The 17,049-nt window shown below is 31.5% G+C and overlaps 1 protein-coding gene across 3 annotated transcripts in view; it reads left to right on the plus strand.

The window, feature by feature from the left end:
* The first annotated feature begins 6,493 nt into the window (after window positions 1-6,493).
* Window positions 6,494-17,049, plus strand: part of LOC109856766 (protein eva-1 homolog C) — a 336,019-nt gene continuing 325,463 nt past the window's right edge. For all 3 annotated transcript variants that reach the window (XM_020432398.1, XM_020432399.1, XM_020432401.1), the window contains exon 1: window positions 6,494-7,307. In XM_020432398.1, the coding sequence (XP_020287987.1) occupies window positions 7,205-7,307 (103 nt within the window). In that variant the 5' untranslated portion in view covers window positions 6,494-7,204. The remainder of the gene's footprint in view (window positions 7,308-17,049) is intronic.

The following is a 17,049-nucleotide window of genomic DNA, read 5'->3' on the forward strand; positions in this document are numbered from 1 at the left end:
CTTGACAGTTACTTATTTAGTATAGATATACAACATATTTAATAGTATAATACTTTATAAAATAATAAACAATAAAAATTTGTAAATAAAACTTATTTAAAAAACAAAAATATAATATAAATTGTGAAAATTTCTTATGTAAATATACATATATATAAAGTGTTATTGTTTAATTGCTCTTACAAAAGGTAGTAGAAGTAGGCTGGATTTGATTTTTTGCTTGTCTAAATTAGAGGGGTTGAAAACATTAGTTTACAGACAATAAGTTTGCGTACCTACGTGTTTGCTTAACTGCAAATTATTATTTTGTCAAGATATAGTCAAGAATATATTGACCATATCTATATTGCGGCGCATATTCCACATGCTAAAACTACTGTATTTTCCTACCAAGTGATTTTAACAAATTACTACCAATTCTTTTTTTCTGATCTATGCGGCATAAAAAATTCGGCGCGACGAAAATACCAAAGGTATTTTAAACATGTACATCATTTTGAATTTCGAAAACAAAATCTCGAGCATTTTTAAGTCATTTAATACGCAATAACGAGAATTCAAGGTCGCATAACAATCTATCAAACATGTCGGAAATAAATTCGCAAATCAATAACCTATATATTTTTGACGCAAGTTTGCATAAACGTCTCACCTCATGAAGCGTTAATAGTCATCGATTTCGCATCGCGCACTTCGCGTATCCGCACCAGTCAGAAGCACGCTCTGCTTCGAATAAGTCGTACGATATTTTACGACGACTTAGAGCACTCTCTCTCATGCGGGAGGAGCGGCGGAGATGGAAGAGGTATCCATTCGAAATCGTCGAACCCTTTAATCTAGTAACTCAATGGCGCCGCAGGGATACGCGATATCCGTTCGTACGATTTTCCGTGTATCGGTGAATACGTCAAATGTGCGACGCTATGATTTATAATTCGCGTTGAAATGTTACTAGATTATCGGTAAAAAACAATTATTTAAAAACGGCACTATATTTTGAGTGCAATAATGTATAAAGTTATTGAATCAAAAACAAAAATCTATAAAGAGTAAAAAAACGAATACAATATAATATAAAAGATAAGAAAAACTAAAGATAAAAAATAAATTATAAAACAGAATCTACTCTATGATATCTAAAACACAGTATAGATTGTTTATTTGGAATCGACATATTACAAATTGACTAAATTTTATGTGAAAAGAACAATATACTAAATAAAACCGAGATTATTATATGCAGTCAGCTTCTGTTTGATTTTATTACGACAAAAGATGTATGCCCCATAAATATCTCATTTGTGTACTTGTCCAGATAATTCAAACAATGACAAATAAACTAACGCTCGTGAAAACATGTTGCAGGAGATTATTCAAAAGCACAATCGTTTCTTGTATTACACATTTTCACATATACAGGGTGTTTGGTAATAGCCGTTTCATCACTCATGTGTGAGCAAGATAAGAAGGATTACTGAGTCAAAAAGTCTATATTATCATTTTCTAAAATTCGCAATAATTAATTTAATAATTAATAAAGATTCTCGAATGAACGTGTATTCACGTGCAAAAGACAGTCCAGCGCGAGCGTTTCGCATGCTTATGATTGCGCGCGCGGCAACTCAATGAGAAAAGTGAATATAACAACATATAATAGATATTCACAAAAATTAATAACAATTACTAAATGCAAAAGCATGTACCTCGCATTCTTTTTAATTATAATAAATTATTCTAATGTCAAAATGTGTTATAATAATAATTTTAAAATTTATTTCTTTATTTAATTATTTACAAAAAGAATTCCATAAAGAAAAACTTACACACGTTACGTTTAGTTGCAAATATTAGTATACTAATATTCGACATTAGAATTATTTATTTTGATAAAAGTGCATAGTCATCATTAACTATTGATTTGCACACAGTAAAGATGCACGTTTAGGGCTGCTTCTTTAGATCATGTCTTTTACATTACAAAACATGAAAAAAATAAAGAAATTACGAATTTATATGTCTCAAAAAATGAAAACTTACAAAAAGGCTTTATTATTGTCTGCAATGTTGATCTGAAAGAACAAATTAAAATTGGATTCTACAGAAGGATAAGGATTCGAAACATAGAAAGAGACTTTATACACTCAGTGAAAAAAGAATGAAAAGAATATGATATCAATCACTTAGAAGGATTAACCATCACAGTCACCCAATGCTAATCTATCAGAAAACGTTTGAGCATACCTAAGGCACCAACTTCGTTGGAAAAAAGTATACTTGAAGCAATTAATTAGACATAATTTACTCGACATAGAGATTTGTGCCGCAAGAATATGCTGCTTACAAGGGGACCTTCAGAGATGTTCACTTCCGATTTGGACAAGTCTTATACATATTGTAGGTGGACCTTCCCACCACAATCGTAGTGCACTAATAGGACGCATCTCTCAAGCGTTCTCGAGAAAAACGCGTTTAAAGTTTTCCGTGCGCGTAATATACCGTTAAATTAGAACATTTTGGCCTCTAGGCGGCGAGGCTCAGTGGATAAAGCCTTTTGCACAATGCGAGGGAATAGTGATAGCGATAAGCAATAGACACAGAATTCCAACTCGTCGGAAATTTTATTGCTATTGCTTATTCCGTTTTCTCATCTGCATTGATACATGTGTATTTTTGTATGTTAGATTCCAATGTTCCTACCGTTTTTATAAATATAAACTCTTTAAAACTAGTGTTATTTCTATCGCTATCGCTATTCCGTTCATTGTGCAAGGGGCTTAACCTTTTCGCTCCGGGANTGGTCCATATATGGACCAGCAAGAAAAGCGAACGTAATAGATGTTTATAAGGTCAATTTAATGCACTAAATTTGGGAAAAAAATTGAAAAAAATCCTGGTTACTTCTTTGACCTTCAAAATTAACTTTGAAGGGGGGGGTAGCAGGTTATTATTAACTTTATCAGCTAAAATGCGAGGTCAATTTTAAAGGAAAAATCCCCGGAGCGAAAAGGTTCAGAGGGTACTGGAGGCCCGCCTGTAAACTGGATAGAGACCTGTAAACAGACGTTTTAAAAACCTAAATTTCATTCTTGTATGTAGAATTATTTCTAAGCTTATGTATATATTTACAATAAACAAGCGCCGCAGATACGACAAAAACGAATCTAATGAGACATTCAGATTATGGTATGACTATCTAATTGATGAGAACAACGTATTAGTGTGATGACAGTATAGGTTATCATATGCTATCATTATGAATGAAAAAAAGAGTTTCAAAAGACATTATATATCTATTTTCAAAAGCACTAAATAGCTGTTTATATGTATTTACTTCTATAGAAGCACTTTTTATGTAATGCAATAAAGAAACTTAAAAATTAGAGAAATGTAGGTTTTTAAAACGTCTGTTTACAGGTCTCTATCCAGTTTACAGGTGGGGCTCTAGTACCCTCTTAAGGCACCCGACTACTCTGAATCTCATTTTTTTCGAATTTTTTTTTAATATTTGTACTGTATTATATTGTGTAAGCGTACTGGCATACATACTTTTTATTTATTTTGTCTAAAAAGTCAATGTTTTTTATAAAACTAATTAAATTAAAAAATTATGAAATTTATTGATTTCCAATGCTTTTAATGTTGTGTAATTTATAGAATGTTATTTAAACAATAAAAAAATAAATTATTTAATATATTTGCCATGCTTGTTAAATATGAATAAAATTTGTTTTCCAATTACTGTAGTTAAAAAACGGTGCATTTTTAAAAATAGAGGATTTATACAATGTGCTCATTGTAGAAAAATATTATGTTTTACATGTTTTTATGTTGAATATCATCCTAAACTATGTACTCTCTCCGAGTATGACTCCAAAGACGAATAAAAAATAATATTTATAATAAAATATAATAAAAGATATAAATTTTCTTGTAATAAATTTAAATTTCTTCTTATTTTCCTTTTTTGCATTGGAAATCAATAAATTTTTAATTTAATTGTTTTGTATTTTAATTTAATTAGTTTTATAATAAAAACATTGACTTTTTAGACAAAATAAATAAAAAGTATATATGCCAATACGCTTACACAATATAATACAGTACAAATATTTAAAACAAAAAATTCCAAAAAAAAGAGACGTGAACCAGCAACACGCACAATATTAGTCAGATGCCTTACCCACTGAGCCACGCCGCCTAGAGGCTGAAATGTTCTAATTTAACGGTATATTACGCGCACGGAAAACTTTAAACGCGTTTTTCTCGAGAACGCTTGAGAGGTGCGTCCTATTATTGCACCACGATGTGGTGGGAGGGTCCACCTGCAATATGTATAAGACTCGTCCAAATCGGAGGGGAATATCTCTGAAGGTCCCCTTGTTAGTGGAAAATATGCCTCGAAGATTTCAGCCAATTATTGACAATGGTGATAACTGACACATTATTAATATGAATTTTCACTCAAGTAAAATGAATTTATGTATTTTAAGTTTTCAAACATTAATAAATAATAAATACATTTTTCTATAAAGTAAACTGGTCACAATTTTCTTTGACAAAACTCACTGTACAAAAAGAGATTAATTGTATACATATACACATATATTCAGTAAAAAAATATTACTTTTATCACTTTTTTTACATGTCCCAAGAGGTTTACTCTAAAGTTTAAAAAAAAGTTAAATTAACTCATTTGTCATTTGTTAGTTATTGAAAAACTAATAATGTTAAGTAATTGACACAATACTTTATATTTGTTATTTTGACTTTATAAGTGTGATATAAAAATAAAAAAGGATAAAAGAATTTTATTGATTCCCTTCAGAGTTACAATATTTTTTTACATTTCTCTTTCACATCACCCACAACCAATTCAAGCTGATTGGAGAATTCACAGTTCGATTTTTTCAATCGATAAAAAGACTGGATCGGAAAAATTCGACAGTATGAATTTGAACTCGAGATCTTCCGCTCGCAGACCTCGCACTCAGGCCGCGAGACCACTGGGCCGGTCGAGATATAAAAATACCATAAAATAATTAAAAACTATATAGAACTATATAGAAGATAAAACTAGAAGATAGAAGAGTAGTTATCTAATCTAACTCGTAAAAAATGTATTCTTCAAAAGAACATTTACTTTTTGTGTTAAACACATGATAATTATTTTAACTTTAATTTTAGTAAATGTAATTTAATTTTTAATTTTGTGTGTTAAAGTTCATAATAATTGTAAACAATTTACTTTGATTTGTTCTAGAATGTTGAATTGATTTTGAGATATGCGGATTAATTGAAATAATTATGTTTTAAAAACACTCAAACTAATATTCTATTCCTAAGCAAACAAGATGTTAATTTATGAAGTTGACATAAATCTAACACAAGAAAATGTTAACATATAGAACATACGATTACATAAACATACGATATTTTTTTACCATATATGTATAAAGTTAATTATATATATAATTATATATGTAATTATACAACTCGGTTTTATCTTTTCGTGACCAATTGACGATTAATTACGCTTCACATATTTATCTATCATCAACATTTACAAATTAATATCTTTTCACTAATCACCGATGAAGATCCAAATAATAAAATTGAGATGTTTGATTATATTCAAATAAACATATATTCAAATCTATTGGAATAAATATATTTTCATCGAATGTCTTTTATAGTGACTTTAATTTAGGGTTTAGATGTACCGAGTTGTTTTTTAACGAAAACCGTTATTTCATAACTATATATATTTGTTTCTATATATATTTCTATATATATTTAATTTATATTTATAGTTATTTAATAACTATATATATTTATATATATACGCGATTAATCTCGTTTTATACAAATAATTTATTAACAATTTTACATATCATAGACATCTTGCGAGTGTCGAGAGCAGCACGAGAGAGGAGAACTTGACAAATAACTGCTCTCGCTTTGGGAAGTGCGAGTTACTTGAGAAGTGCGGAACTCTGCGGACATTCGAACTCACAGGAGATTCCCTTGTCAGTAGGAAGTCAGTAGGAGTCTTGCATGAAGACCAACGGATCGGTCGATGCTTCCTTAAAGAATTTGCAATTATGATGCACGGATTATTCAGTTTTATTCGGAATTGGTACAAATTCACGTGTAAAGTACATTATTAAAACCAAGTACTAGACGCAATTGTTACTACGGTTCATACATGTTTCATGGTGAGCTTTGCGCAATCCAAGAGGAAATAAATTGCGCCAATTTTCTTGCGTTCTCTTTTTGTTTTGTTATTCGAACACAGTCGTATGTAGTTTTTTTGTTGACACTCGATGGAATATAGCGCGAATAAGGAAACTCTGGAAGAGAGAGAAAAAAAGAGAAAGAAGAACGTGTAGGAGTCGCGGGTGAAGGCGAGAGCGCATGAGTCGAGATGTGACGTCCGCGCGCGCAAGCCCTACTTTCAAAAGTCTCCACCGCTCCGCCAGTCGCGCGCCGGACGTCGTGTGAAGTGTGTTCCTCGAACACTCGTGTGGTTTTTGAAACTCTGTCTTATTCTGTTATTCTGATCAGTTCTCACGTATTTCGGCGATTCAAGTGCAATCGAAATTCGTGATTCGAGAATCGAAAAATGTGAACTCAAGGCGTATATATACGTCACTCTTCTTCTCCTCATCCCTCTCTGATCGAGTAAAACAGCGATTGAGTTGTGTGTGGAGATTGGTGAAGTATTTAAAAATTCAGAAGGATTTATTTATATATACGCGTTGTATATTGCGTCTCTTCTGCTAGTTTGACATTTCCGCGATATGGATAACGTGTTTATGCTCAGATTGCGCCTTGCAAGGCAAATTGGAAGATACCGTCGCGCGGTTTGACAAACAAGTGACAGCGGATTTCGGAGAAATCAGAGCGCGTAAATTCGAGCGAAATAGCAAAAATCACGGATTGTAGAGAAATCATGACATATCGCGAAACAAATCAGTGTCGCAATTGAAACACAAACACCGGCCGAGATAGTCGATCAAGTTCGTTGACTTCGCGCCGAACGCTTTGTTGAATCCTTTACCGCCGTGATCACGAAGTCTCAAAGATTACGAAAAGAGTGCGCGAGCTGTAGGTATGTTCTCTCTCTGTCAATGCCAAATCCATTAGTATAATACGGTAGTGAAACATCGGTGTATAAAAGTTGACACAAGTTAAGTGTGTGACAATGAATTTGGTCAGTGCGGCAACACGGAAGCAAGTCATCATGATCGTGCTAGCGGTGTCATTCTTGCTCTTTCAAGACCATCGAGCAACGGGCTCCGATTTGGGTGAGTTGGGTTTTTACATATACACATCTCTTGAGGATTTAAAAAACGTTATACAATAGTGTTGGTTTTTCAATTTTTTGTTCGACCTGTGTGAAGTTAACACCAGAGGTTGAAACAGTTGAAACAATTTTATACCAGAAAAAGAATAGTATTGCGTAGCAACAATAACTTTGTTGGTTTTCGGTTTAATATATAAAAAATGTTTTACGCCTGACTTTTTTTAATATAAAAAAGTTTGGTACATACGTAAAAGAGTGAATTTCGTATACAACATATTTTCTTGCTCCGGAATTGTTTGTAATTTGTAAAACTTGTTTGTGAAAATTGCTTTGTTTTTGTACAGTCATATTGGTTGCATTTGCAAAATAGATTGTATACTTGTTGCAATTATTATTTGTATTTCTTGCACTAATAATAATATTCGAAATTCCCTTTTTTTCATCTCATTTAGAATCAAAGACAATCAAGAACTATCAAAATGCCGAAGGCATTGTGGCCGAAACAAAGACCCTTAATCGTATTCGACTATCGAAACTGCTTTACAGAGCGGTTAATTATGCATGCGAGATATTGTTTTACTTTCTATAAGCACTACAACTCTGCGTAAATTAACGATCGGTTGCAAACCGTTTCGAGGCAATCGGCTATATGTATGCCGCATGGGGTAAACAATAAGGAAATTAGTTGTACCGTATCTTGCGGTACAACTAATGCGTAACAGATACTTGATACTGTCTGCAAACATAAATATCAATTATCTATAATTGTACGATACTGGTATCGCGATTATCTACAAATATTGTCGTTAAGGTATCAAGATGAAGTAAAAAGGGAAAATTCACAAGCAGTTTTATACATCGTCAGTTAAATGCTTCCTATCGATTTAAGTTTTGATAATTACATATTACAGTTTCTGATATTTGTCTCTGTAGTGGTTTTTATCTTATTTATTTATTTTAATTTTTATTGTTCTATTAATAACGTATTAATTCATTTTAAAAATGGTTTTGTTTTGTAAAACTATATCAAAAGTCGCCACTATGTCGGCTGTTTAAAATTTGACAATTCATGAGTCAGTTTCTGATTGTAATTTGTTTATCTACTTATTTATTTAATTTGCTTTATTTTTGGATTCTTAACGACGCAATTATTTAATTTTAAACGATATTGATACATAAGAAATTGATATTTTATTCTGAAAATGATCCAATCTTGGATTGAAACGCAAATCAATCAAATAACTTTTTCTACACACCATCTGTGTCTGAAGCTCATATTGGCTCTTTTCTTCTTTGGATTAATTTTAAAATTCACAAGTTTCATCACTAAAGAAGTTAATTATTTTCTCTCTTTTCTTCCTCCCTTTTCTCTCATTTGAATGACAGATACTTATTGTCTACAAGCGTATATATTTATTATTTACAATAATGCTACAAGCATATTAATGATCTATTTACAGTACGATTATCTTACAACGGCATCGTAGAGATATCAAAATGAGAAAGAAATTAAGAAAAGTTTGATCCAAGATTTTCGTGCACAGCTTTTGTCGCGACACGCGCAAGCCGTCTAACTCGTATTTCATCGCGGCGACTGTTGCGAATATAAAATATCTTGCATTAATTTTCGAATATTCGAATCTATTTCACGAAAGAGTGAAAATTACGGCTTGTCCGCTTTTTTTCCGCTGGCAGCGCTGAATTATGGCTACGGAAGAATTGTTCCCGGCGAAATGCAGATAGGTGCGCTTTCCCCTGCAGTTCGTGACCTCATTTTGCACAGATTTTGCACAATTTATGGCAAAAGACGGCAAAGATATCCGAACGAGATAATCAAGATTAAGTTTTACATATACATATACATCAGATATATGCATATTGTATGCCCGGGCGCGCGCAAATCTCACGCCCGTTACACAGGGGAAGGCATGCGGACGCTTCCTACAAATTTACCCTCAATCCGGCGCAATGACGTTTTCCGATGCGATGCACAGCTAATCCGCTACATCCTGAAAGACGACCTAAATCTATTTCAGAAGCTCGATCTACTCAAGCAGCTTTTTACCGATCGCAACGTCGAACCTTTGAAGCCAAATGTTCTCGCGTTATCCGACGAAGCCACTTTCTTCCCCATCTCTCCGTGTTTTTGCATCTCTTTTACCTGGCTTGGGTGAAATTTTCCACCGTACGTACGTCGGTCGATCCAACCTAACGTGTTGATCGTCTCTCGCGATTTATGGAGATGGCGGCAACTTTTCAAACTAGCTGGGGGCCACCGCAATAGCGATCATCGCGATTTCCGTTCAGCTGCCAATTATAATAAGAATTTACGGGCGGGAGAGATCAAACGCGGGTGACTATCGATAAAGTGCCATCGCCCGAAACGTCCGATATCTTTTCTTCCTTCGAAAACATCCGATAGATTTACGAGGGTAATTACGTGCTTTCTTTCTACGGCTATTCGTCGCTCCGCGCAAATGCACTGTCCATTCTTTTCCCGCCTTAATTCATCTTGTTCTTTTTCGCTCTCCTCTTTCTTTTCGCGCACGTTAGCACCTATGACGAGTTCCACCAACTTTACGATCGCGCCGCTGATTAATCGACGTCATCTAGTATCCGGACATATTGTTTAAACAAGCATTTTGAAAACTTGAGCATTACAATCGGGGAATTATATAATTATAATTTTATATATAATCAGATTTTTTAAGGCCGATACCGAACAATGTCAACTAGATTTTTATCAAGTATAAAATATTATCTCACTCTATATCGTCACTCCCTACGTATAATTACATAAGTGTCACATATGGGATTTTCAGTTTATTGCATAATGACACTTAGAAAGTCATGTTCTTTATGGTCACCAAATATTAAAAAAAAATATTCATAAATAAGGTACAAATTTGAAACCGAAAGNAAAAAAAATATTCATAAATAAGGTACAAATTTGAAACCGAAAGATCCCTAACTATAGGGAAACATATGAAGCTTTATACTTTTAAACTGCTCTCCTCTAAAATTTGCGTTTTGGAGTTACGGGATTATACGTAGGGAGTGACGATATGTACACAGTATATAAAAAATCATGCTTTCATATGGTAAATTTTTTGTGTTACTCCGTTTTTATTATTACTTCAACGTACATTTAACTTTCCATGGCCAGACCTCAAAATTGACGAATTGGCCAGACCGGGTCTATGAGACCCATACAACTTTAAGATCGAATATCTCTGCAAAATTCAATATTTTTTCACTTTTGTTTTTTTAAATCGAAAATTTGAACGATTTTGCGTCGATAAAAAAAAAACAAAAAATAAAAAAACAAAACAAATTGAAAAACTCTTTTTAATAGTTTTGAAGATATAAGCGTTTAAAAAAACCTAGTTTTTTCTAGAAACGCTGATGCGCACGTTTTGAGTGGGTCTGGGAGATTCACATCTGGACTTGAAGAATTGACATACAACTGATATTATTTTTATGTTTTCACGTGTTAGATTTATAGCTCAACTTATAATTTCATAACGTAAAATTTTGCGTATGTCACTTAAAAATAAAATGTTATTTTGAGTTCTTTTAATACAATGATTTTAATTAAGAAACGAATAAAGCTCATATAGTATCAAACTAGAGAACAAATACATTCGGTTAATGTAAGCCAATGTGCTAGATGTTGATGCAAATAACACTAGTTGACACGTGCCAGGTTCGGGGATAGGAAGAGTGATTTTTCGTAGATTTTTTACCGCTCATTACGAATCTGGAATACAAAATTGCCTAGCACGTTAGGATTCTGAGAAAATTGCAAATAAATATGCAAAAAATACCATTGTTTAACACTTTTGCATCAATTATATCTTTTAACTGAGACGTGATATTGAGTGCTACGAGCGGGCAAAAAACAGCTTTTGGCTTTGCACTTGATGCAGCAAATACGAAAAAGTTCGAACCAACAAGGGAAAATTGCGTACAAAATTTGAAAGTTTGAGATTTAGTAATTCCCTTAATCTTCATAATTTTTTTCGTAGAATCGATTGGCGCAGATTAGTTTTTGGACAACAATTTTTAACAATTTGTTTAAACCGTTTTTGTGTAAATTTTAATTTAATGTCTCTTTTTTTGTTTAAAAATAACGAAATAAAAAATATATACATTTTTTGTTTAAATTTTAATTTAAACAAAAATTATTTAAGCAAATTGTTAAAACTATTTGTTTACCGAAAAACCAATCTGCGCCATTCGATTCTACAAAAAAATTATGAAAATTAAAGAAATCACTAAACCTCAAACTTTCGAATTTTGTACACAACATTCCTATATTAGTTTGAACTTTTTCGTACTTGCTGTATCAAGTGCAAGTCAAAAAGTTTTCTTTTGCGTGCTTGTAGCACTCAATATCACGTTCCAGTTAAAAAATATAATTAATGCAAAGGTGTTAAAAATGACATTTTTTGCATATTTCTTTGCGATTTTCTCAGAATTCTGATATGCTAAGCAATTTTTACGGCCAGATTCGTAATCAATCGCTAAAAAGTCTACTAAAAACCACTGATGGTATTTTTAAACCTGAAAAAAATTCATATTTTGTCGACCAGAGTAATATATAATATATTTTATTTTATTAAAATATATAAATTATTACATGTAATAATTCGAACTGAATTTCAATTCAAAAATTCACCTTAAATGCTTGACAATTATTTCAATATTAATTTACATGTCTCAAAACTCAATTCAACATTCTGATAAAAGTTAAAGTAAATCTTAAAATAATTATAAATTTTAACACGCAAAATAATCAACTTTACTCAAATCAAATTTAAAATAATTATCACGTATTACCCTAACGCAAAAAATAGATTAACGTTTTTTTGAACTACATACGAGTTATTGCAAACAGTCTTTCTTGTAGGTTTTAATTATTTTATATATAATTTATGTTATTTTTACATCACACTTAAAGCCAAAATAACAAATATAAATGGAAAATATTGTGTCAATTACTTAATATTACTAGTTTGTCAATGAGTATTACATGACGAATGGATTAATTTAATTTAAAATTTAAAGTGAATTATTTTAAAAAAAGTGGCAAGGCAGTTGGAGTCAAATGCACAGTTGTTGGTGTGTGTATACACACACCAACAACTGTGCATTTGACTCCAACTGCCTTGCCACTTTTTTTAAAATAATTTGAATATCTGGAGTTATCTGTTTTTCTGATTTTAAAGTGAATGTACTTTCTGAGACATTAAAAAAATGTTCCAGGAGATCCACTCAAATTAAAACTAACATTTTCGTTTTTACTGTGCATTCACAAAAATGAAATCAATTGTAATTCTTTTCTATTAAATAATCGATTGCGAAATGAGATAATGCATGAACTAAATAAATATTATATGAACATTGCGCTTATTGTTCTTAAATAAAATCGATAGTATGTAAAACGTACGAAATCGAATATGTAGGGTAAATAGGGGTATTATGGCCATACGGAAAAGATGGCCATAGATTGTAATTTCACAAATAATTGTTTAATAGTGCATTTTTGTAACCATTCTTACAGATAATTAATATTTAGAGTAGTTTATGTGCGTACACTATTTAAAATAACAATATTGTTATTTTATAAAAATTATATAATGTTTTTACTTTTGATTGCTTGCAAAGTTTTACGTATGTCCACTAAAAGCTGCTGTAACGTCGAATAAATTACAGTTAAACTGCCATAATCAATATTACATACATGATAAAGGCACATAAATTATAATGTAACCAATAATTTGTGTGTGTATTTTCATTTTCATTATTTATTTATAAATACTATGTTATCTTTTCCTCACACTTCGGGAAAGATTGCCTATTTTTTTTAAAAAAGTTACATATAATTATATATATATTTTTTTATGACTAGTATAATCTACAATGTATTTAATCATCGAAATAAAAATGTTTTTTGCTAATTGTTTTTAGAGTTCACATAAAGTTGCGTTTCATAATTAAAAAAATACTGTGCATGAAAACATTGACAACAATATGTAATAATTTTTTAAGGTCAATAAATATATTGTATTTAACATAAGTTACATATAATTACTAAATATATATAATTAAATTACATACTTATATAAGTAAAACTTATATCTTTTACAAAAAAACATGTATGGCCATTTTTCCCTTAAAAGTTAAGTAAGATGGCCAATGCATACATTTTAATATTTTATATAATATTAAATTTCTGTTAAGTGTTTTCTCTTTAATTTCGATAGTTATTATTACTTTAAGCTTCAGTGAAGTAAAATAAAAAAACAATATTAAAAAATAACAAAAATAAAGGTCTGTTTTTTGCATTTACCCGGGTTTACCCTATACGAAATATTAATTTTGTTTTCGTAAGCGTGGGTTTGAAAGTTACAAAGAGCCAATCACGCACTGATTACGCGGTCGCAGATAATTGACTTGGTTTTTTTTTTCCACCATTATTAACAAATATGTTAATTCTCCAACAAATTGGCAGTCGTTTCGGCAGTAGCACTAGTCACACAATATAAATAAATTGTCACACATCGAGCGACGGCCATATATAACCGAGTGGTTTTTCACAAATCCCACGATATATTCGTTTAATCGCGAACCGTAGTAGCAGGGCGCGAACGCACATACGGACGCCTGACAACTGTTATCTATATGTAAACGATTTTACGTGCTAGATAAATTATACGAGCGGCCGGGTCGCAACTAATTCACGCGTCACAATGATCCTTGATTTATGGACCGGAAATTTGCTCCATGAATCAAAGGGTGCGTAGACGTCAAGTCTCACCGATGCCACGGGAACGAGATATCGACTTTATACATAATATCGTTAAGTCTGATTACATCAATTATTGCGGGGCTACGCCTTCAGACATCAGGAAAGATGAGGCTAAACGCGAGCGACATGCAGCATCTCCCGAGTGGCAATTCCCTCAATTTGCCCTCTAATCTCTTAATTATATGCACGTGGAGTTACCACTCTGTGACACAGTTACCGCCAGCCAGGGTAGGTAACGACTACGACACGATTCAATTCAACTTTGCTGTACATATATCTACAGAAAATAGTTTTGTATTTCTGTTAGATTTTAAATCAACGTGAAAAGAGCCTTGAAAGAGCAATCAGCCGCTACTGTAACGAATGATATGATTAACAAAACAATCAATCTTTTCGGAACGGTTTAAGGACGTTCTTCGAATTATTGATTTTCTTAGAATTTTCTTTAAATTTGCGGTATACATAGTCTATGATCTATTTATACGTAGCCTGTTTGGATAATAGGGGTAGCAATGTTAAATTCCAAAATATCGAAGATTTATATTTCAATTTTTAACATGGATTTCCTATGCTGATTTCCTTTGTGAAGTGGGGTTTTTTAAAATTACTGACGACAATTTTCTTAGGATTTTTTTAAAAAACAAGTATGTGGTAGCAGAGAGTGTCTTAATTAAAATACAATTTTGAATAATATGGCAAGCAACCCTTGTTTTCAAAATGTAGCTTTTTTTTTGTTTTTTTTGGGGGAGGTTTTGTTTTGCTGGATTTATGTGCGCTGTGTACTGCAGCTATTTTTGAATTTCTGTGCAAAGTAAGCGGGTCTTAACAGTGCTGAATAGCTCAACTTAACTTTGTTACAGCAGTACAAACTTACTCATGAGAAGAGATATTTTAAGTTGCTAACCACTGTAGTCGGAGAACGTCCTTAATCTTTCCTGCTGTTTATCACACAAATACTTTTGTGTCTTTTATCTACGGTTTTTGTTTTATATCTGAGTTTTGATACGCACAGAAGGAGATCGATATCTATTTTATGATTATCATAAATCGTCATTTATCATTTTTATATTTTTTAATTTTTATATTTTTTCATAATAAATGATTTTTGTTCTTTGTTGAGAAGAGAAGATCTAAAATTGAGATTAAAAAGCAGGCCGGAGAATATATTTGTGTGTGTGTGTGTGTGTAGAGAGAGAGGAAAGTCTCTTTAGATTTAATTTTGTTAAATTCAAACAAATTATTTCATTGATACAATCCAAACAAACTGGATTTTGAACCAAACATTCCGATTGTTTTGACTTTACATCTTCGATTTAAATACAATATTTATTAGAAAATTAATTATATATTAATTAAAATTGCTTTTATAATTATTATGAAAAATACACACTTATATTTAATATCTTTGAATAAACTTTTTAGTGTATCCCAGGATTATTTCAAGACTAACTTGTACAGAAAAAACTGTTGTTGGAAATCTTAACTAGAACTCGAATCTGAAACTTTCAGGTCTTTCGTTTGATAGGCAAGCTTTACCATTCAGCTATTAACTCTTACCAAGAGTTAAGGCCCTGAGCACAATAGACAAAATGTTACACACAGTAAAAGGAATATAAATAAAAATTAAATATTTAAAAAAGAAATTTGAAATAATGTTACAGTAAACAAGAAAACGGAATAGATTAATTATTCCAAATTCTCAGTTTTTAACTTATGATGCATTAATTTATTCTATTTTCTTATTTTGTAAAAAAATAATTCAAATTTCTTATTTAATATTTATTTTTATTCTTAATATTTTGTCTATTGTGCTCAGGGTCTTAACTCTTGGTCTGTAATGCTAAACTAAAATTGTTGTGTAAAGCATGCGTGTTTGCGTTGCAACGAATGCTAGAATTGATCAATCGTGATTTGGAAATCAAACATTTTGTCAAATTATCGTAATGCTTGCATCCGATCTAGTTTGAAAAATAGTGTTACACACTCTAGTGTGTAAGTTGTCATCAAATAAAATATTATTTAGTTGAAACAAAGTATTTTAAACAATCGTGATTTTATCACATAATATGAAAATTTCATTATTCAACAAAATTAGTGTTTGGTGAAAGATTATGTTGTTTGAATACAACAAATTGAGTCAAATAAATAGGATTTATTATATTTCAAGAAATTGTTTTGTGTGTGTGCTGTTATTTAATTATTTGTATGATTATTTTTGCATAGAATATTTTAAAAGATTTTCTTAAGTATCGCATCGATTCAAATTAGAATACCTAGATTTAATTATATGTTATAAATATCCAAATAGTTAATTTATAACATATCCACAAAATTAATTATACATAATATATTATATATTATATATTATATTATATATTATATATTATTATAATAACAAAATATATATTGTTATATATATTGTAATATATATTGTTATATATTTAATGTAACTATACACATCTTAAATTCATACCGCGCAATTAATTTGCATTTTACGTGTCTTTTTTGGAAGAGTCGAACAGAAAATTCGAATTGTCTCGTGAGTTTTGTCACGCATTTTTTTGTCAAATTTCTCGAGAACAAATAGAAACGGTCCAAAAGTTGCTTCGGAAGTGTGATCGCGGGAAAGATAAGACGTAGCTGAGCTCCATGTTTTAAACATTAGGATGCAAGAAGTCAAAGTTTCGGGTCGGTGCAACGTGCATTACGACGCGTCGTGTAACTGAATTCGCGATTTTGTGATAATCGAAAATCCGTCTTGCACGAAACCAACGGCAGATTTTCCTCTTCATTTTGTTGCGAATTACCATTCGTTGCGAGTTTTTCGAAGCGAATCCCACTGGATTGATCCGTCACGCGCTTATTCCGCATCGCGCGCGGCTGAATTAGAGAGGAAATCTCGTTCGATGCGAATTTACGAGAAAATAAC

Source organism: Pseudomyrmex gracilis, unplaced genomic scaffold (assembly GCF_002006095.1).
Source record: "Pseudomyrmex gracilis isolate BER0280 unplaced genomic scaffold, ASM200609v1 scaffold_134, whole genome shotgun sequence".
NCBI classification, from domain to species: domain Eukaryota; kingdom Metazoa; phylum Arthropoda; class Insecta; order Hymenoptera; family Formicidae; genus Pseudomyrmex; species Pseudomyrmex gracilis.